The 27,543-nt window shown below is 40.5% G+C and overlaps 1 protein-coding gene across 7 annotated transcripts in view; it reads left to right on the top strand.

The window, feature by feature from the left end:
* The window catches only part of dock4b (dedicator of cytokinesis 4b), a 171,982-nt gene that overhangs the window by 117,418 nt on the left and 27,021 nt on the right, over positions 1-27,543 (top strand). For 5 of the 7 annotated variants that reach the window (XM_049566555.1, XM_049566558.1, XM_049566557.1 and 2 more), the window contains exons 27-44: positions 702-796; positions 2,245-2,320; positions 3,551-3,651; positions 3,887-3,945; positions 4,581-4,729; positions 6,141-6,226; positions 8,083-8,109; positions 8,507-8,602; positions 8,738-8,798; positions 10,658-10,751; positions 10,966-11,114; positions 13,098-13,184; positions 13,308-13,412; positions 13,689-13,830; positions 17,696-17,862; positions 21,163-21,249; positions 23,656-23,832; positions 26,604-26,687. In XM_049566555.1, coding sequence (XP_049422512.1) covers positions 702-796; positions 2,245-2,320; positions 3,551-3,651; positions 3,887-3,945; positions 4,581-4,729; positions 6,141-6,226; positions 8,083-8,109; positions 8,507-8,602; positions 8,738-8,798; positions 10,658-10,751; positions 10,966-11,114; positions 13,098-13,184; positions 13,308-13,412; positions 13,689-13,830; positions 17,696-17,862; positions 21,163-21,249; positions 23,656-23,832; positions 26,604-26,687 — 1,842 coding nt within the window. The remainder of the gene's footprint in view (positions 1-701; positions 797-2,244; positions 2,321-3,550; positions 3,652-3,886; positions 3,946-4,580; positions 4,730-6,140; positions 6,227-8,082; positions 8,110-8,506; positions 8,603-8,737; positions 8,799-10,657; positions 10,752-10,965; positions 11,115-13,097; positions 13,185-13,307; positions 13,413-13,688; positions 13,831-17,695; positions 17,863-21,162; positions 21,250-23,655; positions 23,833-26,603; positions 26,688-27,543) is intronic. The other 2 variants (XM_049566559.1, XM_049566556.1) reach the window with 1 other exon arrangement.

Genomic DNA, 27,543 nt, shown 5'->3' with positions numbered 1-27,543 from the left:
TTTCTGAAATATATAAACACGTGCATATATGTTGATGTGCTGTACGTGTAAGTACTGCAGACGAAGAACGAAGAAGAGCAGAGAGAAGGCAACACAGAATAAGAGAGACAGAGAAAGTTAACGGGGTCACAAGTTCATCCCAGTGGTAAATGTCAGTTTGCTGAATGTCAGAAAAAGTAAAGACCGGTATTTCACTCTTGTTAGATTGAGAGCTCTTGTCTGAGAGGGACATTTTTCATGCCTTATTTCATGTACTTTTATCTCAAGTATCCAAAGTAAGTGTCTGGAAGAGGCTGAGTAATCAGAGGACTTGGATAAAACAAATTGAAATTTGACCGTTAAATTAAAGTTGATTTAAGCTGAGAGACACTGAATGTCATTGTTTCAGCACCATGGAGAGAGACACACATTGACTGCATCTGATCCTATACTACACACTAATCCTTAGATATAAGTGTTTGGCATGTTCACAGTGGTAAATTTGTGTAATACATTTATGCAGAAACATCAGTATGTCCTGTTGAATGTACTTTCAATGGATTTAAAAATGTAGTGTCCATGATAAGTCCCACAGTGAGATTATTCAAAACACTCGTCAGGGTGATGACGAATGAAAGACTGTTTTGAAATATTGCACAAGCTTGAAACTGATTTGAGCTTCCAACATGATAACATGTCTGCGGTTTGTGTTTGTGTTTCAGGACTTTCTCCTTCAGATCTTCACAGTCTTCAGGATCCTAATCCGACCAGAAATGTTTCCTAAAGACTGGACCGTCATGCGGTTGGTCACAAACAAGTAAGACAGACCCCACACAACCATATGTGCACACATAGGCACAGCTGTCATCTGCGTAAAGTGTATATAGAGGCCTTGTCTTTCTCCATGTTCCACCTCTCTGCAGTCTCTTTTAAGAGGTCAGCTGCCATCAGTAATCCAAGGTGTTGTTTCTTAGTGCATGATTAATAGTTTTTAGCAGCAAAGTGGAGGTGCAAGGACAAGTAAAGTATTTAACAAAACTGTCAACATTGACAGACTCTGTTTATATCAGCTGATGCTGTTGATGTTTCTAGTGGAAAAGTACCTCTGTTTGTGGATGATAACACAGATTTGTGTCTCACACATTTAAGGGAGGACACTACAGATTAATAGGATAAAACTTTTTACTAAGAGATATCACCACGGAAGTTCCCCAGCTACTTACTTACATAAAGACAATTATTTATTGTATTGCAAGTTTTCTGAAATGTTACATTTAGATATGCAAGTGATTCATTCTCACTTAAAATATGCACTAATTTGCATACATTTCCAGAACAGGTATCTAAATATTGGATAGAGCCAGGTTTAAAATTCTTGTGTCATTTTGTTGACATGTTAGAAATCAGTTTTTACAGAGGGAATTTGGATATCTGTTTTTATCACTCCGCAAATCAGTGAATACTGTCGACAGCCATAAAGTAAGCATCCATTTTCTGCATGTTTTTAGCAATAAAATGTTCCATAAATCAGTTCATGAATGATTTATGAACAAACCCCCCTGAAAAAACCTTCAGGATATGGAGAGGAATAAAACTGAAAAGTTTGGTGTGTGTAAGTGCTGCTGAAGTTGAGAATTCTGGCTCAGAGTGAAAAAAAAATATTTTGAGAAATTGGTCTTTAAAGATGTTTTGTAAGATTCCATACATTTCAGACAACAGATAAGACACTGTGTTAAATTTCAGCAGACAGATGTGACTATGAAACTTTCCAAGTTGATTACTTTCATAAAGTAACTTGCATTGCAAGTTTTCAGAAAGTTTATGTTTAAATATGCGAAAAAAGTATGCACTTTTTGTATACATTTCCATAACAGGTATCTAAACTAAAATATATATCAAAATGTGTACTTTGAACATTTTCTTTCCCCTTGTCTGACAGAAGACTTGTTATGGAAGCCAAATATCCCAAAATCTCAAAATTTACCAGTGTGTGAAAAAAACTGTTTTCACCTGAGTGTCTCCTCTTAAATTCCGTAAAGTGAAACTCAGCAACTTCGTGTCAAAGCAGGACAAGAGTGCCCCTTTGCACTTTTTGTGTTTTTGGTTTTCCCTCTGGTTTTTATATTTGACCCTCATCATTATGGGATGTAAATGCAAATGTTTCTTCACTCCATCTCTGCACAGTCACTCTATAAACGAGACATTTAAATGGCATGTAAGTAGTTCACAGTGATGCATTTTCCTCCTCTTCTCTTTCTCTTTAAGTGTCATCATCACGACTGTCCTCTACCTTTCTGACGCTCTGAGGAAAAACTTCCTCAATGACAAGTTTGACTACAAGGTGAGGGCGTCTGTAAACTTCTCTGTGACCCTGTTTACACTCACTTTTAAAATCAGTTTGGTGATATAAACAGACGTGGACAGTTGAGACACATCGCCATTCACACCTGTGGCTGTCACGCATCTTCAGCTGACCACTTCTGTTCAGAGTTCATTACTGCCTACGTCTCTTCAGCTAGAAGATTAAAGGGCCTCACATACAGTTTTTAATTGTGCCCAGACTCTTGCCAGGCATGTTAGTGGTTGTGTTGGTGCAGCTGGAGATATTGGTATCAGCAGGATCCCAAACGTCCTCCTCAGTAGGGAAAAACAATGCATGGTCCCCCAACACTTCGTCCAACTCATTGAAAACTAGATTGTAGAGCGTTAACACACAGTCACCAAAAAAACACCACATCATACATTGATGACTTAGCCCTTGTTGGGGATGCATCAAGATGTTTTAGCATTTACACTACAAAAGTACAGTACAGTTGAGGTGGTTCGGGCTTATCCAACTGGTAGGAGGCCCCGGGGCAGACCCAGAACACACTGGAGGGATTACATATCTTAACTGGCCTGGAAACTCCTTGGGGTCCCCCAGGAGGAGCTGGAAAGTGTTGCTGGGGAGAGGGACGTCTGGGGTGCTTTGCCCGGTCAGCTGCCCCCGCGACCCAGCTCTGGAAAAGCGGATGAAAATGGATAGATGGATGAATGGATGTGTGTGTGTAGATCTGAACAATGCTACAGTGCTAAAACACTGAGTATGAAAAAGCCTCATTCATCCACAAACTCTCACACAGAAACACAGACAAAACCAGACCTAATATTGTTAGTAAAAACAATTACATTTGCTGAAAATGATCCTGTTTTAAGTATTTGTTACTCTTTTTGAGACTGAAATTAAGAGCTGATCACTTAAATTAACAGCCGTTGTTATCTAGTTTGTACCACAGCATACCACCAAAATCCCAAATCCATGGACACCAGTTGCAAATGATCTATTTTTATGCCTTTGCGCAGGCGATAGCCATGGCTGGAGGCATTATGTTATGTTATGTCTATCTGACTGTATAGATCTTCTGTGCTGCCTAGTTGAAGATGTGTGTGAAGCATCCGTGTTTGCACAGACATGGATATAAACTGAATCTGCAACTCACTCAAGTTTTGTCCAAATTCCTGAAAGCTGAAGTTTGAGGAGGAAGTTTCTGCACAGTGTTGACGTGATGCTGTTTTTCGCTGTCATTTTCAGGTGTGGGACTCGTACTTCTATCTGTCTGTAATATTTATCAACCAGCCCTGCCTTCAGCTGGAGTCCTTCTCTCCCTCCAAGAGGAAGAAGATACTGGAAAAGTAAGTTTGTTTGCAAATGCGCGTGCGTACACTCTTTGCTGCGTGTGTAATGAGACACGCCATCCTATTCTGCTCCTGTTCTCTGTCGAAATGCAATAAAGCAATAAAGTCACACACACACACACACACTAAGCGTACTGTGGGCCACACACAGTCTAATGAGGATTTAACATGCTGTTCTTTATGGCTCCTCTCAGCAAGGGCACATTTCTAACCATTATATTTTATCATGCAGGTATGGAGACATGAGGGTGATGATGGGATGTGAAATCTTCAGCATGTGGCAGAACTTGGGTAAGATGATAAAACATTAATCTCATGCACATTATGGTTCACATGGACTGATTTATTCCTACATGTACTCCTAAAACTTGTGAGAAAATGTTTAGAAGACACTCAGATTTATTCTGAGTAGTGCTGCAAATAATTAGGCACTCTGAAGGCAACTGTCTGTCTTCCATTTCTCACAGGCCCGTAAAATATTTCCATATTTATTCTCCTTCGATACAAAAGTAGTGCTCTTGACGTCAGACAAAGTAAAGACAAATTACTACTTCAGCAATGTTGTGTTTTTATAATAATTTATAGTGTTTTTATGTGCATTTAAGGTGTTTTTCACAATTTTAAATTCATTTGAAGTCACTTTATTTTTGTTTTATTTGATTTTAATACAAACAAAGTCTCCCCACTGACAGTAACACATTTTGGGGAAAACAGGCGCTGTTATTATTATTAAAATACCGCATAAATTTTTTTAGAGTGCAGTGCACTTAAACCAAATTATCACAGCAGCCTGTGGTAGTTGAAAGTTTTGAAGAAAGAAGACAGCTCTCCAGAGTTGGCCAAATTGCCTCTGAAATAAACAACACGCTGTGTTCAGGGATAAAGCAAGACCCTAACCTTTGTGTTGACCTGTGTCTTGCCTCCAGGGGAGCACAAGTTGAACTTCATCCCAGCCATGATTGGTCCATTCCTGGAGGTGACACTGGTACCTCAGCCTGATCTGAGGAATGTCATGATCCCTATCTTCCATGACATGATGGACTGGGAGCAGAGACGCAGTGGCAATTTCAAACAGGTACATGGCTGTTGGAAATAGTTTTATCTGCCCGAAACTTATCTAAAGGCAAGTTTAACCCCTTAACATGCTCAGGTCATTGGAACCAACATGCTTTCATTAGTGGGTCAAAAGTGACCCATATTAAAATGAATGTTTTGAGTTAGTAATACATAAATGCTGCTCTCATTATTTTGCTCAAAAGCATTATTTAATATAATCAAATGATCAAAATTGCAAATATTAGAATATATATTTTTAAAGTTTGGGTATGCTATAGTGTAGCTAGCTACTTATGCCTATCATACACTAAAAGACTTTTAAAATACTTAAAAGACTGGACATATTATTACATCTAAAGACAATGTCAGTTTTTTAATCGCACACTATAAGATGTTGCAAAGACTGGGGGTCTCGCAGGGTCTACAACTACATTCCTTTTGAGATTATTTCCCATACTGCTCCTGGTGAAAATGTTACACCAAACTCCCTTTAAGAAATATGACATTTTAACAATTTCCTACGTGTCAATATAATCTATAAAGATAAACTGTATTTGTGTACAAACTTGACATTTTGGATCTTGTCGCCTCAACTTGCTACCAGCCTCTGTTGGTTACCTTCGCTATTTTAGTGGGAGGAGACAGTGATAATGAGAGGCAAACAGTTTCAAAAATGAATATTTCTCCCTAAAATAAGTGCTGGTTGGTGGATCGGATACATGCCGAATGAAACACCGACTGTTGTTCACCCCACAGCTACACCAGCTTCTCTTCCTTTTCCAAAGGACAAGAGAGCCAGGACTTTTTACGTTCTTGTGCCTCCCCAGAGCCCCCTCCTTGTTTACGACCTACCCAGTTTGCCTCTTGCCTTGTGTTTGGTGCAGGAGAGAGCAGCTATTTTTTGTTGACGGTTCACGTCATTGAACTTCAGTATTTGCATGAGCCAAGACTAAAAATTTACAATAATTTTAAATATATTTGATTTTGTCGGAACAGCAAGACAAGAAAAAGACTGACTTAAGATAGCTTGGACTGAGTTTTATGACCGCGTTACACCAAATAGTCAAGATCACAAGAGCAAGCACTAACTGATGTAAAACTTTCATTATTTTATTCCAACACTGGGACTGAAATTATCTGTGACAGTAAAATGGATTGTATGAGTTTAAACATTGTTTTATGTTTGCTTGTTTTTTAGGAAAATCCTGCATTGTATACCTTTAAGTTGTACTGTAGATGTGAATCATGTCAGAGGCGATTGCCACTACTTTGACATGTGACTGACTTTGACATGAAGTGATTTGATCTAACACACCGTTCAGTGTTCAGCTGTAAACCACACACGCTCCCTTCCTCCTGGTTATTTTGCCAATATCGTTTGAACTAACTGCCCCTTTGAGATTGAAATGCTTTTTTCTTTTCCCTCCCAGGTGGAGGCCAAGCTGATCGACAAGTTGGACAGCCTGATGTCTGAGGGCAAGGGAGATGAGACGTACAGGGAGCTCTTCAACAGCATGTGAGTTAAGGAAAGGAACAGCAATAGAAACAGAAAATACGGTGCATACTTACTGACATTTGTCTAATTACCTCGGATTGTAAACGTACAGGTTGGATCTTTTGAAGTGGGGTTGTATGAGGCACTCATCTATAGTCAGTGTATTACATACAGTAGATGCCAGTTGGCATGTCTCCAGTTTGGAGAAGCAGGCAGCTGCTTTGGACGAGGGCAGTAGCAAAACATATCCACTGAAAAAAATCTCCATCAGTTAAAGTGTTGGCCATATAAAGAATATTTTCACCACTTTACCTACCTATCTATGCTCTCTTCAAAGCCACCACCAGACTCCTTTGACAAAAACTGTGATTTTACCTCACAGAATGTGGGATTTGTTTGTGCCGTTGTGTGACTTTGGTGAATCCAAACTAACCCTTTGAAACACCAAAGTCACACAATGACACAAACTAACTAATTGAGGCAGCGGTAGACCAGCAACTCCCATGTTCTGTGAGGTAAAATTATTGTTTTTGTCAATGGAGTTTGGTGGCTTTCAAGGGAGCATAAATGGACAGTGGCTAAAATATATATGTTTTGTCCTGCTCTGTCCACAGCAGTACATTGCTTAGCTTCCATGGCGGTACTCCTGCCTGTTTCAAAGGGGACCCAAAGCAATTGGGTCCGGCTGCCAGTGTGTTATGTAATTCGGCCAGTAGAGCCACTCAAGACCTCAACTTACTAAACAGTAGAGTTACAATAAAGGCCCAACTAAAGAGGGTAGTTAAGGGCAACCCATGCAAATTTCACTTTAAATGTGTGGCTGCAACTCAGAGGTTGTTTGCCTCAGTAAATGGCCACTTTATCTGTGAGTGGACGTATTCTGCTTTTTAAAATTACTTAACCCTGAATACCAAAGATCAGAGATAACAAATTAATGTTCGGGGAATTATCCTTTACCAAAGTTTAAAAAAAGGCTACATGGGTTAAGATGTTAGATCTATTAGAGAACATGCTGCTGATAAGGATCTTGTCATTAGCATTAAATAATAAGCAGTGGGTCGTTCCTTATTGACATACATTTAATTGTTGATACAGTAATGAGAGGTAAGTGATCAGTATTCACCGTCATCTTCACTCTCACCTCCTCTGTGGCCAGTCCTTGTCCACTCTGTCCTTGTGTCCCAAGGTTTGTGCCCCTGCATGCTTAGTGTATGTGCTCACGCTAACGTGTGTGTGTCAGTGTGTGTGTGTGTGTGTGTCCCTCTGCTTCTTTTTGTGTGCCTGTTCATATTTTTATGTCCCGCTCCACAAAGGACCACAATATCTGGACTCAGCGCTACATTTCAACATAGCTTCCAAAAACATTATTGCATTTAATAAAGTCATTTTGTTCTGATCACAAACATACTGTATGTCTGTTTTAGTATCACATAGATGTGAATTTAAATGTGATCGTGATAAGTATTTGATGGACATGCATCTACTGAATTGTCCCTTTGTCTTCCATAGTCAATCATTCTCTTTCCCACCATTTGTACATGTAAAACCTTTCAGAAATCAGTGTAATATGAACGCAAATTATTATACTACCTATCTATATTAAATCTATATTGTGCAATATAATATGATAATGCCTTAGAAAAAAACTTAATAAAATTGCCAGTGTCTAACTGAATGCAGATTACAAGTTAGTTTTATGCTTAGTGTTTATGATTTTAGCCTACGTTTGCTTAATTGATTTGTTGTTTTGATTTAGTTCCTTAATTTATTTTCCTCCTACTAACTCCACTAATCCCGTAACTAACCTGTGTGAGTGTGTGCTGACATTAATCGTATTAATATTAATTTATTCCGCCTATGCTTCCCGCCTGGAGTAGAATTCCTCTGTTTGGTCCATACCCTAGGTAAGACGCTCTCCTCTTTGTTCTCTCTGTGTCGTCTGTGTGAGGGGGAACAGTGGAAGGGGCTGACGTTGGGAAAGTAACTAAAGCCAAAATAAATTTTGGCAATATTTAAATTTAAAATCTGAAAAAAAAATATGTAGGTGGCAATATAGTATATGAGCTTGTGATGTTTTTTTGTAGCCACCATTTTATTTTGTTAATACCCTCAGGCAGGCCAACAAGCATAGGTGACACTGGTGTGACTGGGATTGATTTCTTCTCTGCTTCGCCTCCCTTTCTTTTGTAGTAATTTCTTCTTCCTTTTTCCCTCCCTCCCTGGTCACCTTTCCTTTTCCCATTTGCTCTCTTTTATCTCCTGTCTCTTTTGATCTTAACATCTCTCTATCTTGTCCTCCAGCCTGCTGAAGAAGATTGAGAGAGAGACCTGGAGGGAGAGTGGCATCTCTCTGATCGCTACCGTCACTCGCTTAATGGAGAGATTGCTGGACTATAGGTGAGAGTGCACACTGCACAGTCTCTCTGGAACATGCAGACATGCTTTATCAATTCAATTTATTTTTGCCTGGGTGTTTTTTCTTGTGGCCACCCAAGTCATAGCGTTGCATGTCTGATAATGTTTCTATCACAGGGACTGTATGAAGCTGGGAGAAGTGGATGGAAAAAAGATTGGATGTACTGTCAGTTTACTGGTGAGTAAGCAGTGACTTCCAGAGTCTGTCTTGTCATCTGTATAATCTTTTAGTATCAGTAGTTGCTGTTTTGCGATTTGTTTTTGGCTGCTACAAAACCAGATCGTCAAACGAGTTACTGACTGAATGCATCCCCTTAAGAGCCAGGCTAGCTGTTTCCCCCTGCTTCTTTTTATGCTAAGCTAAGCTAAACTAGCCTACTCCTGACTGTAGCTTCATATTTAAGGCATAAACATGAGAGTGATAACATGCTTATCTAACTATTGGCAAGAAAGAGAATATGTGTATTTCCTCAAATATCAAACTATTCCTTCAATATCTGTATTAAAGTGCACGACTTAAAGGGACACTTCACCCCCTCATATGACCATTTTTATTTCAATTACTTAGCCAGTGTAACCTTGAATTTGTTAAGAAAACATAGTTTTTCTTGCATGCCTCCGGAGAATGAAGAATCCAGGAATGGAGAGAATTCTTGACTAATTGAAGTCATAGGGGTCCAAGTTTATTAACAGGTAAACTCTGTAAAAAAACATCCATTTACAAACTGTCACACAACTCATGCAGTATAATCCAAGTCTAATTTATCCAGTAGTATGCTCAATACTTCCCAAACACATTAATTTTTGCCAAAGCCTTACTATTCAAAACTGAACCTAAAGCGTAATTTATCTATGCTCTCTTAAAAGCCAGACTCCACTGACAAAAACAGCAGTTTTACCTCTCTGAACATGGGAGCTGCTGGTCTACCGCTGCCTCGATCAGTTTGTTTGTTATTGTGTGACTTTTTTTAAGGGTTAGTTCAGATTCACCAAAGTCACACAATAACATAAAACAAACTACCAACTGAGGCAGCAGTAAACCAGCAGCTCCTGTGTTCAGCGAGGTAAAATTGCTGTTTTTGTCAATGGAGTCCGGCTTTGAAGAGAGCAAAGATAAGCTTCACTTTAACTTCAGTTCCCTGTCCTAAAAGGGAAGTACTGAGCATTCAACTGGATAAGAGAGACCTGGGTTATATTGCATGAGTTGTGTGAGAGTTTGTAAACAGATGTTTTGATATAGTTGTGCTGTTGTTAAACTTGGACCCCTGTGACTTCAATGCTTTAAGAATTATCTGAGTTTTTGGAGTTGTTATTCATAGTTTTGGCATGCAAGAAAAGCAAAGTTTTCTCTATGGATTCAGTGTAATACATGGTGAGTAATTCATACACAAATGATCATGTGGGGGTTGAAGTATTCCTTTAATTCTTCTCAGTAGGTCTTACTTTCTTTAAGTGTTAGGGCTTTTGTGCTAAAGAGAGCAGAATATATGAGCATAGTAGCCATTTATCTTAATTTATTTTCTGCTACTGTTACAAGTCCTATCATGTTTTTACCCTTTTGTTAATAAAATATTAAAATATGGTGCATGTGTACTAGTTTATTATCCAGTTCAGGCTTTTATCCATAATTTATTGCTTTTTTATTGTTGTGTGTTTTGTTAGATATGTTATTAGTCTTTGTGACCAACGGTGTGAAAATATAACTTCATACTTGAGTGTCTTTCATTTCCTTGACGCATAGACATAACTCTGTTGTTTCTATTATGAAGCCCTTCTGCCTGCAAGGCCCTCCTTATGTAACTGCAGCCATCTGTAAGAGCTCCTGGGTGTGTAGGCAGATGGATCAGAAGTCGCTGCTAATCAGCAGCTGAAATATATTGTTGCACCTCTACCATAGAACAATCTGTCACTTTTAAAATTTGTCCTCATTTGCATCACCAACTCTCTCTATAATTTTCATAATCCCTCCCTCTCTCTTTCTTTATGTGATTCTTTTTGTCCTCAATCATCACCCAAAACACCCACCGCTCCTGTCAGAACTTCTACAAAACTGAGCTCAACAAAGAGGAGATGTACATCCGCTACATTCACAAACTCTATGACCTGCACTTGAAAGCACAGAACTACACAGGTATGTCTTAAGGAATGACTCCAGCACTGAGTATTTGTGAGCGTGGGTGTTGGCATGTGTGGGAGAAACATTGCTGTGGTCTTACTGTGTGTGTTTACACTCACTGTCCTTTCATATTTCTATCCTTTTAGCACTGTATGTCCAAATGTTTTCTTCTCAACTGCTCCCACAGTATGCATGCTATCCCCTGACTGTTTGTGTTTGTGTGTCACAGAGGCATCGTACACCCTGCTGCTGTACGACGAACTGCTGGAATGGTCTGACAGGCCGCTCAGAGAGTTTCTCAACTACCCCATGCAGAGCGAGTGGCAAAGAAAAGAGTATCTGCATCTCACTATCGTCCAGAACTTTGACAGGGGGAAGGTGAGCTTAAACACAAACATTTTGTCCCCACACTGTATTTGCAATATTTTGTTGACTGTTAAACAGAAACAAGACATTTCCTCTCGATGGGTGGGAATCTCTCGGCGCCTCATGACTCAATTCAATTCAGAGGGCTGCAACGCGTTTATAAAACAGATATCAATGCAGCTTCGTGCATCAAAATGTTTGACTTCTATACATGATTATTTTCTCTCTGTGTTACCACCTGCTGTCTTTTAAATATAGCATATTTGTAATGATCCATAATTATAATAAAACCATGAATATACTTATCTTTTATGAACACAATAGTACCAACAAGTAAAAATCACATACGATGCAATACATACCTGACGTTTGTGCTCTCGTTCAAAATGCTTTTGTGTGAATTAACAGTAGTTAGTATGATGTTACTTCCTGAGAGCCTCCTTGCCGGTTGGACACACATAACCATGGTAACCCTGTGCCAACCTTAGCTTCATTCTACTGGCAACAGCAATACGTGGCAGTGATCAAGATAAACCTCTTTAGTTTTGTTTTTTCCTCCTCACATTACGCCTAATAAAGTGAAATCTCGTACTTACTCTTAAATTAAAGTGCTGTTGACATCTGCCTTGGTCACTGTCCGTCATTGGCTATATTAAATGCATTGTCTACCACATTGCATTGTGAAACATTTATGCTGGCGTAGTGTTCAGAGTTTGCATACTGTAATATCTAGATGTCATATATACTAAAAACATCCCACAAACTGTTTTAGGATACCTAATAGCATGTAAGTGTAAAATTTTGGAAGTGACAATAGCCTAGCCTAGATTAGCCTAGTTTAAACACGAGACACGTTTAAGCTTTTTATGTTATATCTTTTTTTTCTCCATCCCTTTTCCTGTCTTCAGCACTTTTGTAGCACATTGTTGCACTACTTTTCTTGTGGATATATGAAGACTTTTTTAACTTCATGATACTACTCACAGATGAAAGATGAAAGAACTGGTGTGCCCCGTTTGTTTATTGGTGATGTGATGTCATTCACATGAAATTAATCCCTTCATAAGAGAGTAGGTCAGATCTGTGAGCTGTATGGAGCAACTAAAAGACATGTCACTCGTGGTCAGACATTTAATTTCTACCTGTAGTGAACTGTGACAACGGCTCGAGGCATCAACACCTCCTCGGTTTAATCAGACGAATCGCTGGCGGCTGTAATTAAAGCAGTATCCATATCGTCCCACAATATCCTCCATCGCTCCTTCAAGAAATATTGTGGGAGATGATGACGGCAAGACTGATGGGTGAAGCGTGACCTGCACTGGCGTGTTAGTTTTAGAATGAACAGTAAGATTGGCAGCTTGAACAGAGCTCAGCTGATTGAGGATGCAGCAGCACTCAAGAAGTAGCGCATAGGCTTTGTAGCAGTACTTTTTTTTTTTTCTTCCTCCCACTACTCCTCTCTGCTGCTACTGATCTCATCTCTTTATCCTAACTACCTTTGCCACTGTTCTGCAATCTCAGGCAAAAGTGGCATTATGGAAACCCTCCAAAATTACGCACACATACACACACACAAAACTTCATCCCTGATGAAATAACATAGCTCCACGGAATCATTAAAACCGCTCCCCTCGTTACTCATAGTCCAATTTCCCTTCACATTCACGAGCTATGCCATCTGCCGGTGCTGCCGCACGGGGATCTGAAGGCAGCGGGGAAGGAAAGCTTTTCATTTAATTAGCAAGATGGCTGGGTGCTGCGTGTACCTGCATGAAGAGGTTGTATATGACTCTCGATATTGTTGACTCACCAGTGCCATCCAGTGGGGAAAACACGGCTCAGCAGCACCACTGCAGAGCAACTTAACTGAAGCCCCTCTATTCATATATACAGCAGTCTAAGTCAAATGGATTGGCATGAGCGTCCTTGATTTACTTTTTTTGAGACAAGACACTGAGCATGAGAATGAAGTGTGTGATTTTCTGTCTCCAGTGTTGGGAGAATGGCATCATCCTGTGCAGAGAGCTCGCTGATCAATATGAGTCCTATTACGACTACAGGAACCTGAGCAAGATGAGGGTGAGTTTTCCAGAATAAGATTAACTTTATTCACTTTATAATACTTTTGTCAATGCACCAAATCCCTTACTAGTTGCACACAGTTAGTTTGTATTCAATGTCGTCCTTTATTTCCAACCCCAGATGATGGAAGCCTCTCTCTATGATAAGATTATGGACCAGCAAAGGCTAGAACCTGAATTCTTCAGAGTGGGTTTCTACGGAAAGAAGTTCCCTTTCTTCCTACGGGTAAAGAAATCTCCATATTCCCTCTTTTCATGAATAGCAAGTTGAATAGAATAACCCTCTCCAAAGCAGAAATAGACCTGCAGGAAGAATTAACTTTTCTTATATAAGACTCCTCCAGTGTGAGGTGACATTCAGCAACTCTTATTCAATGCCATTTAATGATGTAACAGGCCCTGTCCTTGGTGGAGTTTGCAGTCGCAGTTGCAATGTTCGACCACTAGATGTCAAGCTAACCCCACGCTGTCCTCCGCTTCCCCCCCCCCCCTTCCTCTGCAGAATAAGGAGTTTGTGTGCCGCGGCCATGACTACGAGAGGCTGGAGGCTTTCCAGCAGCGGATGCTCAACGAGTTCCCCCACGCCATCGCCATGCAGCACGTCAACCAGCCAGATCAGACCATATACCAGGCAGACGCACAGTGTATCCTTCACTATAGAGAGAGGAGATAATTCATTTAAGCGTGGACCGTGCTGTGAAGACACAGTTAAATGAGCGGGTATGCATAAAATATGACAACAGCACAGTATACATACATATGTGCGAGCATACAGACAGGTTAATGCACAGTCTGGTTTGTGTTTACAGTCAGACAATTAGCTGTAATGAGACTCACGCTATCACACGCCATTCCTCCTTCTATCCCCGCAATCTCTTTCCTGTCATAATCAAAGCTCATACACAGCTTACACACATACTGTTCTGCATATTACATGTGCCATACAGAATCTCATAAAAGAATGGTCATACATACCTTTTAAAATTAATACTACTACAGTCATCTGGCTTGCCTCAGTTATTTCATTGTGCTCGTACAGTAGCAGTAAGCTTCACAAGCAGCAGCAAGTGCTTCGAGGACTTTTTCATCCTGCGTTTCAGCTGTCAGTTACACACTGGCTGCCCTGCCGGCTGTTGGAACAGTATGAAGCCTGACAGGAAAACAGCAGATCCTACTTAGGAATTTTCTTTACAGTCAGTTTTCTCCTAAAAAGATGCTGAAATCTATCTTATGATACTTAATATGGCTTTAAGTAGGGTTATGACTGCTGTTGGGGTCATTACCCAGAAAAAAAGTACTGTATTACTGCCTGTAGAAAGTAATTTGTTACACTACCTGTCACATTACTTTTGCGTTACTCTGCAGCATCACCTGAGACATGCTGTCACATAATTTCCAATCAACGCTGTAACATTAAACCTTCCATATGCCCAAATATCAGCAAAAAGCAAGAATCAGGAGATTCAAGACGGCACCTCAGTAGACTATAACTGCCTCAAAATGAAACTTTATCAAAATGTAAAATACTACCAAAGAGGTTGGCCTTCCTAACACTGTCTCACACAAATATTGATCGCCTCAAATGTTAATCAATAGGCCTAAATAAAATAATATCAGAGAATAGCCCTCTTAGAGCTATTGGACGATGACGAACTTTTTGGAAAAACATGTTTAAATGGCATATGAACGGCATTTAATGAGCCAAACAAACTCACTTGAGTCGATCACTCACCAAACCACCAAACCATGGCTTTACAGTAGACTGATTCAGCTAATTTGACGTCTTAATCACTAAAGCAGCGGCTCTACCTCATGACGAGGAATCTCTCAATCGTTCGTCAAGCAGTCGGTTCATCCTCAGCGTCAGTGCAAGACTCTCCACAGGTGCGCTGGACGGCATTGCTGTTGTCAGCACATTTGTGTGTGTTCAGACTAAGAGAGCTGCCAAATGTTGATACACGCACATACTTGATTGGAGGATGTATGGACATGTGACTATCACATTACTTTTCAGCCTGCCTTAAGTCCTGTGAGGGTCTCATACTTTATTTTCGGTGTATTAGACTTAATTTTATGCCCCCACTTCTGAAGCCAAACCTGCACCCTTACATAAATCCACTTACTGCCTCGCAATATGGGACCCTTTTTAATTATTCACACTAATGTATGGGACAACTGTTGACCTATATAGAGGGAGGGGGAGGGAAAAGCATTGCCTTAGCGGCATGATGGCATAATGACACAATGACTCTAGAGAGCAGCAGTATAAAAAGGCAGATGGAGGACAGAGAATGTTCAGATGCTTTGTTTCTTTATATGTTTGCATGTGATATGTTTGCTTGTTTGTGCTTCCCCTCCTAAAAAGGCCAGGGATCATCTCACTGAATGAGCACACCGCTGTGTTATTCTTACCTAACACTAATCAGTAGAGTCTCTCAGGTTGCTCACCCATCTGTACATCCCTGCATAATTATGCATCCTCATGCCGTCCTAACTTGTATATATCTCTGGTCAAGTCGTTCATCAGTGTAGGGGTTGCTCCTGATGAAGGTGAGCCTGAGCAGCGCAGGAAAAACACTGCAACACTTCTTACTTGCTCACAGCCTCGTCACTGCTCACAATGACAAGTCTTGTGTGCTGTCTGATGTTTTTATTTTCTCGAACTAGACAACAAAAAAAAGCGGCCTGACTTTTTTTTTTGTGCTTTTTTTTTCTCTGTTTAGTTCTTCTATTTCTTTTTCTTCAGTTTTTGCTTTGTGATCTGAGTGCACTGATTGTGTACAAGCACAATGGTGTATGCGGTCTTTTGGGAGTGTGTGTGTGTACGTGAGGGATTTGGCAGGAGTACCACAAAGCAGGTCAAACTAGTTGGCAAGATTCTCTGTCAGCAATTACCAGTTGTTAAGAAATAGAGAACTTGCTGCTATTCCTTTTTTTTGATGTGTGGGATCGTGAGGCATCCGTCCAGTGGCACCTCCAGACATTTTTCACAGGGATGGCCTCATAGGGTCGCTGAAGATCTTGGGGTGGCACATCAAAACCAAAAGCCATGACTGTGTATACAGTGGTGCAGGAATGAGTCCTGAAACTTGGAAATGAGTCAGCATTTTAGCCATTCCAGTTTCCTTGTCTTGAAGTCAGTTAGTTTTTTGAATGGGGTTTTGGTTAGATGCCTGAAATAAGATCTGTGGTTAACACAAGCTTGAGAGACTTTCACGTTTGATTCTAAGAAATAAATAAATACCCCACTCATGAATCCTGAAGCTTCCATATGTCTTAAAAACCATGAATATGATTTCAAGAAAATGAATAGTTGTTAGTTCCTTCAATCTAGTAAATAAATATCCATTTTTGGGGTAAGTCAGGGTCATCATTCAGTATCCTTGTTGGCCTGAGGGTAGAAGCTCTTCCTGAGCCTCTCAGTGCTGGCCTGGTGTAACCGGTACCTTCTTCCCAACCCCAGCAGGGTGAAAAGGCAGTTATCCAGGTGGCTGGGATTTTTCATGATTCTCCTGGCCTTATTTTTGTAGCGTCTGGCCTCTTTGCAAACCTTGCGGTCCTGTTCGGTGCTTTTCCCTTACCTTGCAGTGTTGTTCCTTGTCAGGATGCTCTCACTGGTGCAGGAGTAGAAATTCCTCAGTATTTGAAGGGATACCTGGAATTCCCTCAGGTGTCTCAGGTGAAACAGTATCTGCCTAGCTTTTCTCACCACTGAGACAGTATGCAACACCCAGGTCAGGCTCTCAGTGATGTGGACACAGAGGTATTGGAAGCTATCCACCCTCTCCAGAAAGGATCTGTTGATATTAAGGGGGGGGTGTAGTTCTTTGGCTGCTTCCTCCCAAAGTCCACTGTCATCTCCTTAGTTTTACCTTAGTTGTGCCATCATAGCTGTGTCTTCAGCAAAGCTCAAGTGGCTACACAGTAGTGTGTGTACAGGACATACAGATATCTTGAGGTGAGATTTCAAGGGACCCCTTTGAAAATGTTCTTGCCAGTTGTTCTCACCAAAGTTTAGCCTAAATTGAGAGCATTATGTAGCCCTCTTCCAGACAAGCTATGCCAACATGGGTGGTACCATTGAGGCCTCACAATGTCTGATTTCACAAGATACCAGTACCTTTGCACCAGCTTTAAAAATGAGTGTGCCACAACCTCCTAAAGACAGTATTACCAGCCCAGTAATTGAATCGGAGGGCCATGGCCCCCTGCTAACCTCTTGGGAGTACCAATGCATCTGTGGTTTGATTCGTATTTTTTTAATTATTATTAAATAAGTGTATGTGAGACTATTGAAACAAAATACATTGCAGGAGAGATCTCAAAGACCCACTCTTAACCTATGTTGAAACCTCTGCCTGTGTCCTTTTGTGTGTCCTTGTCCTCCATGTGAGCGTACCTGCGATTTCCCATGTTCTTTCAGCTCACTAAAGAATTCCTGTCAGTTCTCGTCTGCGCTGCTTTCCCTTTCCACTCTCTTGTACTTTCCTTAACTTCCGGTGCTCCCAGACCTGCAGATCTATGCTGTAACTCCCATTCCAGAGAGTCAGGATGTGCTGCAAAGAGACGGAGTGCCTGACAACATCAAAAGCTTCTACAAGTTCAATCACATCTGGAGGTTCAGATATGACCGGCCCTTTCACAAGGGCACCAAAGACAAGGAGAATGAGTTCAAGGTAAGGGGGAAAAAGAAGTTCACCAGAAAGGAAGATAGAGAGATGCTGACACATGAAGCACATATATATGAGAGGCCCTTTGAGACATAATTCATACTTGGTTTCATGTGTAACATCATACTGTCATACATACACCACTATACTCTTACACAAACACTACTATACCCTCTTACATGCACAATCATACTCTCATACATACACCACTATACTCTCACACAAACACTATTCTCTCTTACCATCTTCTCATATTATGATTGGGAAGGCGGGCCTTCTTCTCGCTTCATCAAAAATAACCAATCAGGAACTGAGAATTCAGTCTTATTTCCGTTTCAATCAAACTCTCTCACACAAACAACTATTCTCATTCGCATACCCTATCATTCTGCCTCTCATATATATACACAGCATACACACAAACACATGGTCAGAGAGCAATGGACACAGGTGTTTCGCTGCGTTTATGTTATATCATCCCTTTTTCACTCCATGGATTTGCTGATTTTTTTAATATTTCAGAATTTAACATTATACATTTATGGTCATTAGCATTTTCTCCCTTCTCTACCTTGTTCATCGATCATAGGCTTGTGTAGGTAATGATAGTTTGAACCTCCGCCCAGGTATAAGTCTGTCTGTAGCACATGTTTTATTCATCATGACTCCAGCACCACTAATTATACTCAGGTACTACTCAGAGCCAAAGTCTTTAAAGCCTGATTCAGTCACACACATCCAAACCCTCTCAGCTGCACGCGCTCTAAACACATCACACACACACACACACACACACACACCACACAGACCCTGATATTAGGCTCATAAATATTCCATATTAACACACACACACATACACACACGCAGTCATTTCATCTCAGTTCCATCAAAGCTATTTGGCCAAATTTAATCACGATATCACATTTCCATCAGCGCTGGATATCTGCGGCCCTCAGGTGGGAATAATATGTATGATAAACTTTTGCCTGGCGACACGAGTGTGCAGCAGCCAGGATGTGGTGTGATCAGTCATAATAAAGCAACGCCATTTTCAAAAGTCCACAAAGAAGTTTCTATCTGCGGAATAAAAAGAAAAAAACGTGTTTGCAGAAAGGTCAAGACTTTTATTTTTGTCAGCTTTCCCCTTTCAACTTCCTGCTCTTTAACTGTAATGCATGTTTTTTTCAAAAGGTGTTCAGGTGGGTTTCTTGGCCTTAAAAAGCAGGAAATCAATAAAGGGCAGCAAGGTTGTGTAGTGAGTCGGAAGACCCTTCTTCAACATGAGGACACTGGATCGATACTGCTTGCCAACACTCATCTTCTCTGCTGGAGTGTCCTTGAGCAAGACACCGGCTTCTAACCTTAGCTTGAAACAAGTTAATTTAAGGCTAATTAGGAAATGTCAGCATGCTGACATGCTAAACCAACATGTGAAAGTGGCAAACATTTAACCTGCTTGTCATTGTGAGGATGTTAGCATGCTGGTATTAGCATTTAGCTCAAAGCTCTGTGGTGCCTAAATACAGCCTCACAGAGACTTGTATACCTACTGTACAACAGGATGCTTTGAAAAGGCTTTGAAATGACTGTTAAAAGACTGGAGTCTCACATCTAAAGAAAATGTGACTTTTTAGTCACACACTATCAGATCTTGCAAAGACTGGGGATCTTGCAGGGTCACTATTTGCAAGACTACAACTAGATTCCTCTTGAGATTATTTTCCATCCTGCTCCTGGTGGATAATATTACACCAATCTCCCTTCAAGAAATATGACATATTAACAATTCCTTATGTGTCCGCAAAAACAGATATCTCTAGAAACACATGATAAAACGCACCGCAGGAATCTTGTCAATTCCTTAGTAATATAATCTTTATAGTAGAGGTTGACTGATTCATCGGTTTGGCCAATTAATCGGCACTGATAGGACTTTATATAAACTATCGTCACTGGCAGATTGGGGCTCCGATAGTGGTGGATAGCTTTAACCTCCACTTGCAAATATAAGGTTATGTGTGCTGTAGATAATTTGTATAATTTAAATGAAAGTTAGCTAATGTAGGACAGCTTACTTCTTTATTAGGGGCATAATAAGGTTGCTGGTTATACAACAGCATTATGCACTTTCTCTGATTTGCTAGCAAGTGTGGTTGGTATAATTTTGCTAGAATTAAGTAGCAAGCCCCTAGCAATGTGTGTGAAATTCATTTCTGATAATCTAAACGACTGCTGACTCATTATTACTTCAAAACCAGGAGGGGCCAGCACTCAGTGCGTGAACCCCAACACAGTAGCGACACACGCCAAACTAAACAGCACCTCTTGTTCACTCCACAACTCCACCAGTTTCTCCTCCTTTGCCACAGTACAAGAGAACCAAAAGTGGTAAACATTTTTGCGCTTCTTACGCTAATTCTTGACCTTGGAAACAATAGTTTGAGAAAGAAAAGGACAAAATAAAGCTGCAAAAAGAAGTAGTAAGTAGTAAATTAAGATTTTTTTCAAGCTCTTTTAAAATACATTGATGGATGAGTTAATCTTTTACCTGTCGGTAAATAGAATACACGGAATTGCAGCTACAATTATTTAAAGGGGCTGTAATCAGCGATAACCACCCGTAACAGCCGTTTGAGTGCAGTCCATAGCAGCAACGATTTGTTACCCAGTGGGATACACACGTACACACTCACATGCACAGCCAACCATTTACCACGCCAACTAACAAAGGCTTTGAATTACAACACACACAAAGGTAGCGTGACTTTGTTCTCTGCTCAGGACGCCATTACTCCGCTATATCTTCACATTGCAAAAATTGTTTTGCTGCTAGATTAATGCTCCGAATGTTATGTACAGAATCGTTATCCACCTTCCATTCCTCATGTCTCCAGATGTGCTAACAACAAACAGTGTGTGAATGTTACTACAGGCGCTCCATGTTCATGTGAATCTTTTATGTTAATAGCCTGCAGTGAATGCTGAAGTTTCCATAGTTATGTGCTGTCAGAATAACCTTGTGGGATGCTGGCATGTTGACAAGCACACTTGCTGACAGGTAAGTTGTAGAACATGAATGATGAAATGAGATATAAGACGTGACATCTGACCTACACCTTCAAGTGGGTGTTTGGCAGTAGGTGTGCTCAACATGTTTCCCCTTAAACTATATATCAGTAATTAAACTGTGTGCTGCCTGCCAGAGATTGAGTGCATGTGTGCATCAGGCATAAGTAGCTATGGATTTTTTTTAAAGTGTGTGTAGAAATCAGCTAATACTGAGGAGTGTATCGTGTGTTAATACAGAGCCTGTGGGTGGAGAGGACAACCCTGACTTTGGTCCAGAGTCTTCCAGGCATCTCCCGCTGGTTTGAAGTAGAGAAGAGAGAGCTGGTGAGTGTGATCGCCTCTGTTGAAAAAACCATAAAGACGTAACTGCAACACACGGTCATCTGACATGAGGGACACTATAATACGCTTTTATTTTCCAGGTTGCAATTTAGAGCGCTACTAGCCAATACCCAAGTATTGATCCAAGTCATTTCATTGAACAACAATAATGACCAGGGTCATGACTTTGGGGCTATTGGACACATTTCATTTCCTCCACTGGGTAGATTCGATGTATTGCTAAAAACCTAATTGCTTTGCTTTGATGGCCAACGATTTTTAAAATTGATTTGTTGCAGTCAGAATTTTTTTTCAGTGTTTTTAGCCTGGAATCACTATCATATTTGACACAAGTCCATTGCTACACGTAAATCCCCTCAAAAGCTTTTCATCTTGGATCTCCTCATTCACATCTCTAAGGAGTGGGAGGATTTTAAATACTGTTTTGTCCAGCGTATGCAAAACATAACACAGTGTCTCTGTTGGTTTAAGCACATATTCTTTCGCGCATAGCTGCTGAACGTGGTGTGAAATTGTGGATTGTGAACTCAGTGTTATTCTATGATGGTTATGCTGTGCAATAGCATATAAAATACAGAACTGGCAAAAGCTCTATTAGCAAGAGGATTAAGCTTTGTGTGAGACGGAGGAAGAAAAGAGAGAGGAGAAGAAATGCAGGATGAAGGGGAAAACATATTTTATGCATCCACAAGTAAACGTAAAAGTGACCATATTCTAATTATGTGTGTTTGCAGTGTGTGCCGTATAATTAAAGCTGCTATAATTGTTATGTTTATATAAACAATGGCTTAAATTGCTACGTGTATGTGAAAGGTGTTGCAGGTAGTGATAAAACCAGGTAATTATCACCCAGCTACACATTTCCCATAAGCTCTGCAGAGAGTTTTAGCTTTTTCAGGTTATTGTTTTGGTCTCACGGCCTGCAAGTTTTCTGTTTTGGTTCAGTCTGACTGCACTTATCAGCGTTGTTTCCCGATGCAGCAGGCAGCACTTTTTAGTGGAAAAAACAAACAAACAAAAAACAATCCACTGTATGCTGCCTGCCCACCACTGAATATAAGACTGACAAAAGCTGTGTCTCAAATCGGATGCTTCTGTACTTGTTATTTTGAGTGCATAAGTGCGTGCACACTGAGAAGTTTGACAAATTGCAGTGTGCTATTATTACCTAGGTTTACTGCTACCTTTTCATTATCACTGTACTGTTGTGAGATAGGAGCCAGCAGATTGTACATTGGATTAATTCTGTAATAATCTGGTACCATGAACATTAACACCAATGCTAATGTTAGCTTGTTAGCCAGCTAACTGCAGCTCATTTTATCATCAGGCAACAAGTGTGTTGTGGCATAAGCTATACAATATATGGGCGTAAGTTACGTTTCGTGTAAATGCATGTTAAATTGTTGTCTTCTCTGGAGAAGATTTTAGTATCAGATTTGTGGTCAGATGGTTGACAAGTTCTAAGTATTTGCAAAATGTGGCATTTATCATTAACTTGGTAGATCAGCAAGTGACAGAGCCATGCAGATATTGAAATGTGCTGTAAAGGCAAGTTTATTTTTGAAACAATGGATAAATAAATAAATACAGAAGAAGACAAGTGAGCCAACATGCAGATATAGTAAGCAGATATTTTAGTGAATGAAAATTATTTCGGTATATGTTGGAGATAATGATCCATCTGGTCATAATTTGCCGAGAAGAAAAGCTGTCAAATCTTGCGATCATCATTTCTGTGTGCAAAGGGCATGTTTGATTTCAGACAACACTACCCTGTCAAAATTCCCGCACTACGCAATTAAATACACAGTGTACTGAGTGAGACACAGCAACATGCAGGTCAAGATAGTGAAGCATTTTGCTGATATTCCAGATATTTCCCTCTGGAGCTGGTGGAGACCAAAAATAGAGCTGAAAAGAGAGTGAAAATTAGACTTAAATTCATCAGGTGGCAGAAACACAACACCAGTAAGATGTGAATGTTGCTTCAAATCTGCTCATGTGCACATAAGCCACTATTAGCTGACAGGTTTTATATTTAAAGCTTTAACTGAGTAAGTCAGTATTGTGTTTACAGCTTTATGTTTTTTTCAGCCGATCCCAAGTGGCCAAAATTTTGTTGATATGTGTTTGAATTTTTTCTGATAACAACATATCTACTAATTTCTATGACTTGACAGGCAGACCTTAAGGTGGAAGTGTGTACATTTTATTGCCATTGCTATAAAAGTGGACAGACACTAGCTTATTTTATTATTGTTTTATTTTTTTTGCACGCAAACCTGCAAATTTGTCGAACAAATCGACTTTAGAAAGCTCCAGTTAGAGCTACATAAGAAGTGGCCCCTTAAACGCTCTTATCTTTCCACAATCTCCTCCTCATAGGTGGAGGTGAGCCCGCTGGAGAACGCCATCGAGGTGATCGAGAACAAGAACTTACAATTACGCACATTGATCACCCAGTGTCAGAGCCGGCAAATGCAGAACATCAACCCCCTCACCATGTGCCTCAACGGGGTCATCGACGCCGCCGTCAACGGGGGGCTGGCCCGCTACCAAGAGGTATGGAAGGAAGGATGGATGAAGGACAAGGTTGGAGGGTCTTAGAAGCAGTGGCAGGAGCGAGGAGTGATGACATATAGATTACCTAATGATGCATGAAGGTGGGATTTAGTGGGGAGATGAATGCCGTTTTGCGGCGGGGGGGAGCGGATGAACAGATGAGTGGATGGATGAGTGAAGGTTTGAATGATATGGATGGACAAAATGGATAGATGAGTGGAGAGCAGGAGGGGGTGGAAGTGGGAAAATAAGATGGATGTGTAAAGCAGGGAGGGGCGGATGGTTGGAGGGTTCGGTCAATGGATGGATGGAAGGATGGATGTGAGGAGAAAGAGGGGTCAGGTCAGAATATGGCAGACAGAGGAGTGGGAGGAAGGAGTATAAAGAGATGGATGGATTATAATGGCTGAATGAATGAGATGGGAGTGTTTATGCAGCTGCTATATTATACACTCAAGTGGTAACAGACAGACGCACAGATTGGTGGAGGAAAAACTGGAATGTGGTCAATCCCGCTGACAAACATTTGCATCTACTGCTGCTCTAAAAGCTCCTTGACAGTAGACAATTGCAGGGTAACAGTACAGTACCATTTCTTAACCAGGAGGAGCTCGATTGAAGGAAGAAAAAAAATCTACTCAAGAAAATGGTTTTTACCCTCAACAAACCCAGTGGACTCAGCGACTCGTTCGTGTCGCATAGCAACCAGCCTTTTCCACTGGGAGCGCGTATGTGGGGGTTCATATCTGTGCGTGTGTGTGTGGGCATATACTGTACGTGTGTGTTTGTGGGTGTGTATTGGGTTTGTGCAGAAGAGCGTGCCTCTGTGTAGAAGTAGCTTATTAAGGTTTGTAGGATACTTGATAGAGCTACAAAGCCAAAGGTCACTGACTGAAGTGCTTTCCACCTTTACTGCCATTATTTGTTGGGAAAATGATGGTATATTGAATGATTTTCCACTTCCAATATACTCATAGAGCAGTCTCATATTTTATACGACTGCAGGCAGGATTATGTATATTCCTATTATTGCATAAATGGCATTTATCTCAGTACAGATTGACCATCAGCTATTTCACACACAATCGAAAGTGACACATACTTCAATTATTTTGCACAAGGTGGACACAGATGGGGCTGTTTCTGCAGCAAATGCACCACCACAGATATCATTTGCTTTGCACTATATCGCATGCAGCACCCCCACGGACTGCGCCGTAAATCTGTTAATTTCCCCGCGTAATGCCGATTGACAGCTGCGGAAGTTTGCTCGGCGACAAATGAAGGAGAAATTGTCATTATTAATATTCAGATTTATTGCTTTAGTTTGAGTTGAAACTCTTGAGGGGGGAATGCCGTCTGATTTATTTCCCCTCCCCTCAGCGTTCCAACTCTAATTGGACTTTTCTAATGATTAACTGAGCCACTCCATGGCGAGGACCGACTCCCTGCAGCCCGACGAGAAATTTCCATCATTCTCGGAAGATTATTGATTATTTTCGCTGCCTTTTCCGGAGGTCCTTGGATGGAATTTCCTGCTGAGACGCAGCCCCTTCTCTTTTGTAGATTTACTACCTTGGCACTGTTGTGTATGTACTTTATAGCGCATTGCTTATAAAGAGCGTAATAACATTTATGCAATAAAACATTTTTCATTTCCTTTCCGTCTGTGTTGCGTGGTTTAATAAGAGGGTCATATCATGTACAGTGCATACTAATATGTGCTTTCTTGATGAAGATTGCCATCTGAGGATGTTTGTCTGGAATAATAAAATCCCTTGTTTTATTGAGGATTCATAGTCGACAAGCTGTAGTCGCCTGCGCTCACTGACAGGGATCTGTGTGTCTGTGTGTGACATGTTTGAGAATCTTCTCTCTGTAACTGTCATCTGGCTCTGTCTCTTTGGAGATAAACAGCTGTGTCCTTGGGAGAGGAACCGTGCTGATCTTTTTAGCGAACTCCCCGTTTACCTCTCAGTCCCTTATTTTTGTGTGCATTTCCCTCCGTGGCAGATTTGAAAGCAGATTGTGAGCCGGGCCTTTCATCGGCTCATCGTCTCCCCTCTTTGTGTACTCTGACGCAGATTGAAAAGGATTTAGCATAATCTGTAGACACATCACAAGTGTTGATGGCATTGTAAACAGCCAGGGACTGGGTGTTTATGTAATTCATGGATGCCACAAAAAACAGCGATCATCATTCAAAGCTGACCAGGTCATTTCTCATCTTATCCGTTTCTCCTTTGAGTCGCCTTTTTGAAGAAAATGTCTGGGAAAGTGAATAGAAAGCGCCGTCTGTGAGCTGTAATCAAGACGTATGATGTATCTGATGAGACATGATCTGTAACAGGAAGCTGTTAGATGAATGAACTTGATTTGACAAAAAAAGCTTTTAAAATCTGAGACCAAATTGGCCCCTAAATCAAAGTGAAATCAATCCTTTGATTCCACCATTTGGCACAGTGTTTTTCTTTCTCTATTTTTAGCCACTGTGTGCTTTTATTCTGGTCCCTGAACTTGATATTAATATCACAGCGCAGAAACCCAGACAGGAGCATTACACCCCATTTGAGCTGGATGTTAGTTTGCTCTGTTTGGTTATTTTCACAGTTTGTTCCTGAATGTTTTTTTAAGGATTCAACAAAAATGTGTGGACACTAATTCACTGTGTCAGCCCAGCGGGGATTCAGGTAACACTGCAGCGCACAAAGCCTACTGCCTCAGCTCCCGGTGTGTGCATAACAGATGCTCTGCATTTTGTCTCCACGCAGGCCTTCTTCGTGAAGGACTACATTATGAATCACCCCGAGGATGGAGAGAAGATTGGGCGGCTGAGAGAACTCATGTTTGAACAGGTTCGTAGTAAGAGATGTATACATTTAAGTGTAGTGTGTGCTCATGCTCAAGAAATAAAAAGACAAAAAGACACAGTGATTATAGAGCCATCTCATATCTAACAGCATGTTTATTCTCTATCATCGAAATAGAGGTGGGCAATATGTTGATTATACTCAATGTATCGTGGCTTGTTCCACATGTGATTTATAAAATGACTGTATTGCGAATATCTAGTATAAATTGTTACGTCATGTTTTTAAAGCCACTGGCATGAGACTTGCTTTGCTGTTTTGGTTCTCGCTTTCTCCCTTTCACAGACATAAGAACAAAAACATGATGTGTTACACACACTTCTGTGCCTATCCAGACTACTCTCTCATGTGCAACAGTGTGCGAGGCGAGGCTTGTGTTATGGTATCTGAAGGGTTCCAGACTGCAACCATTTAGTCGCTTTTTGTGACCATGGAGCACCAGTGCGACTTACAAATATTATTTATATATGAACCGAAGAGATGTGAGTTTCCTGCTTAGGGCGTCTACACAAGAGTACCACTGTGACAGTTCCAACTTTTCGTTTGTTGCAAACAGCTAACTGTTGACTGGAAGATTTAAGTTCACAACAAAACCATCCACAGTTCCTGCTTGAGACGAGCTGGGTGCTTCAGAATAAAAGCACCAGTGGTTACGCTTTGATTTGTTTGAACTTTATTATAACAGTACTTTATTTAACTTTATTAAAAAAGTACTTTAATTAACTTTTATTATGACAGTACTTTATTTAACCTCATTATAACAGTACTGTAATTAACTTTATTATATTATTAATTATTGTATATGTTAAAGTTAATTGTAACAGTACTTAACTTTATTATA

Source organism: Epinephelus fuscoguttatus, linkage group LG22 (genome assembly GCF_011397635.1).
Source record: "Epinephelus fuscoguttatus linkage group LG22, E.fuscoguttatus.final_Chr_v1".
Taxonomy (NCBI): Eukaryota; Metazoa; Chordata; class Actinopteri; order Perciformes; family Serranidae; genus Epinephelus; species Epinephelus fuscoguttatus.
The sequence above is the reverse complement of the archived record's forward strand: the minus strand, read 5'-3'. Positions and strand labels throughout refer to the sequence as shown.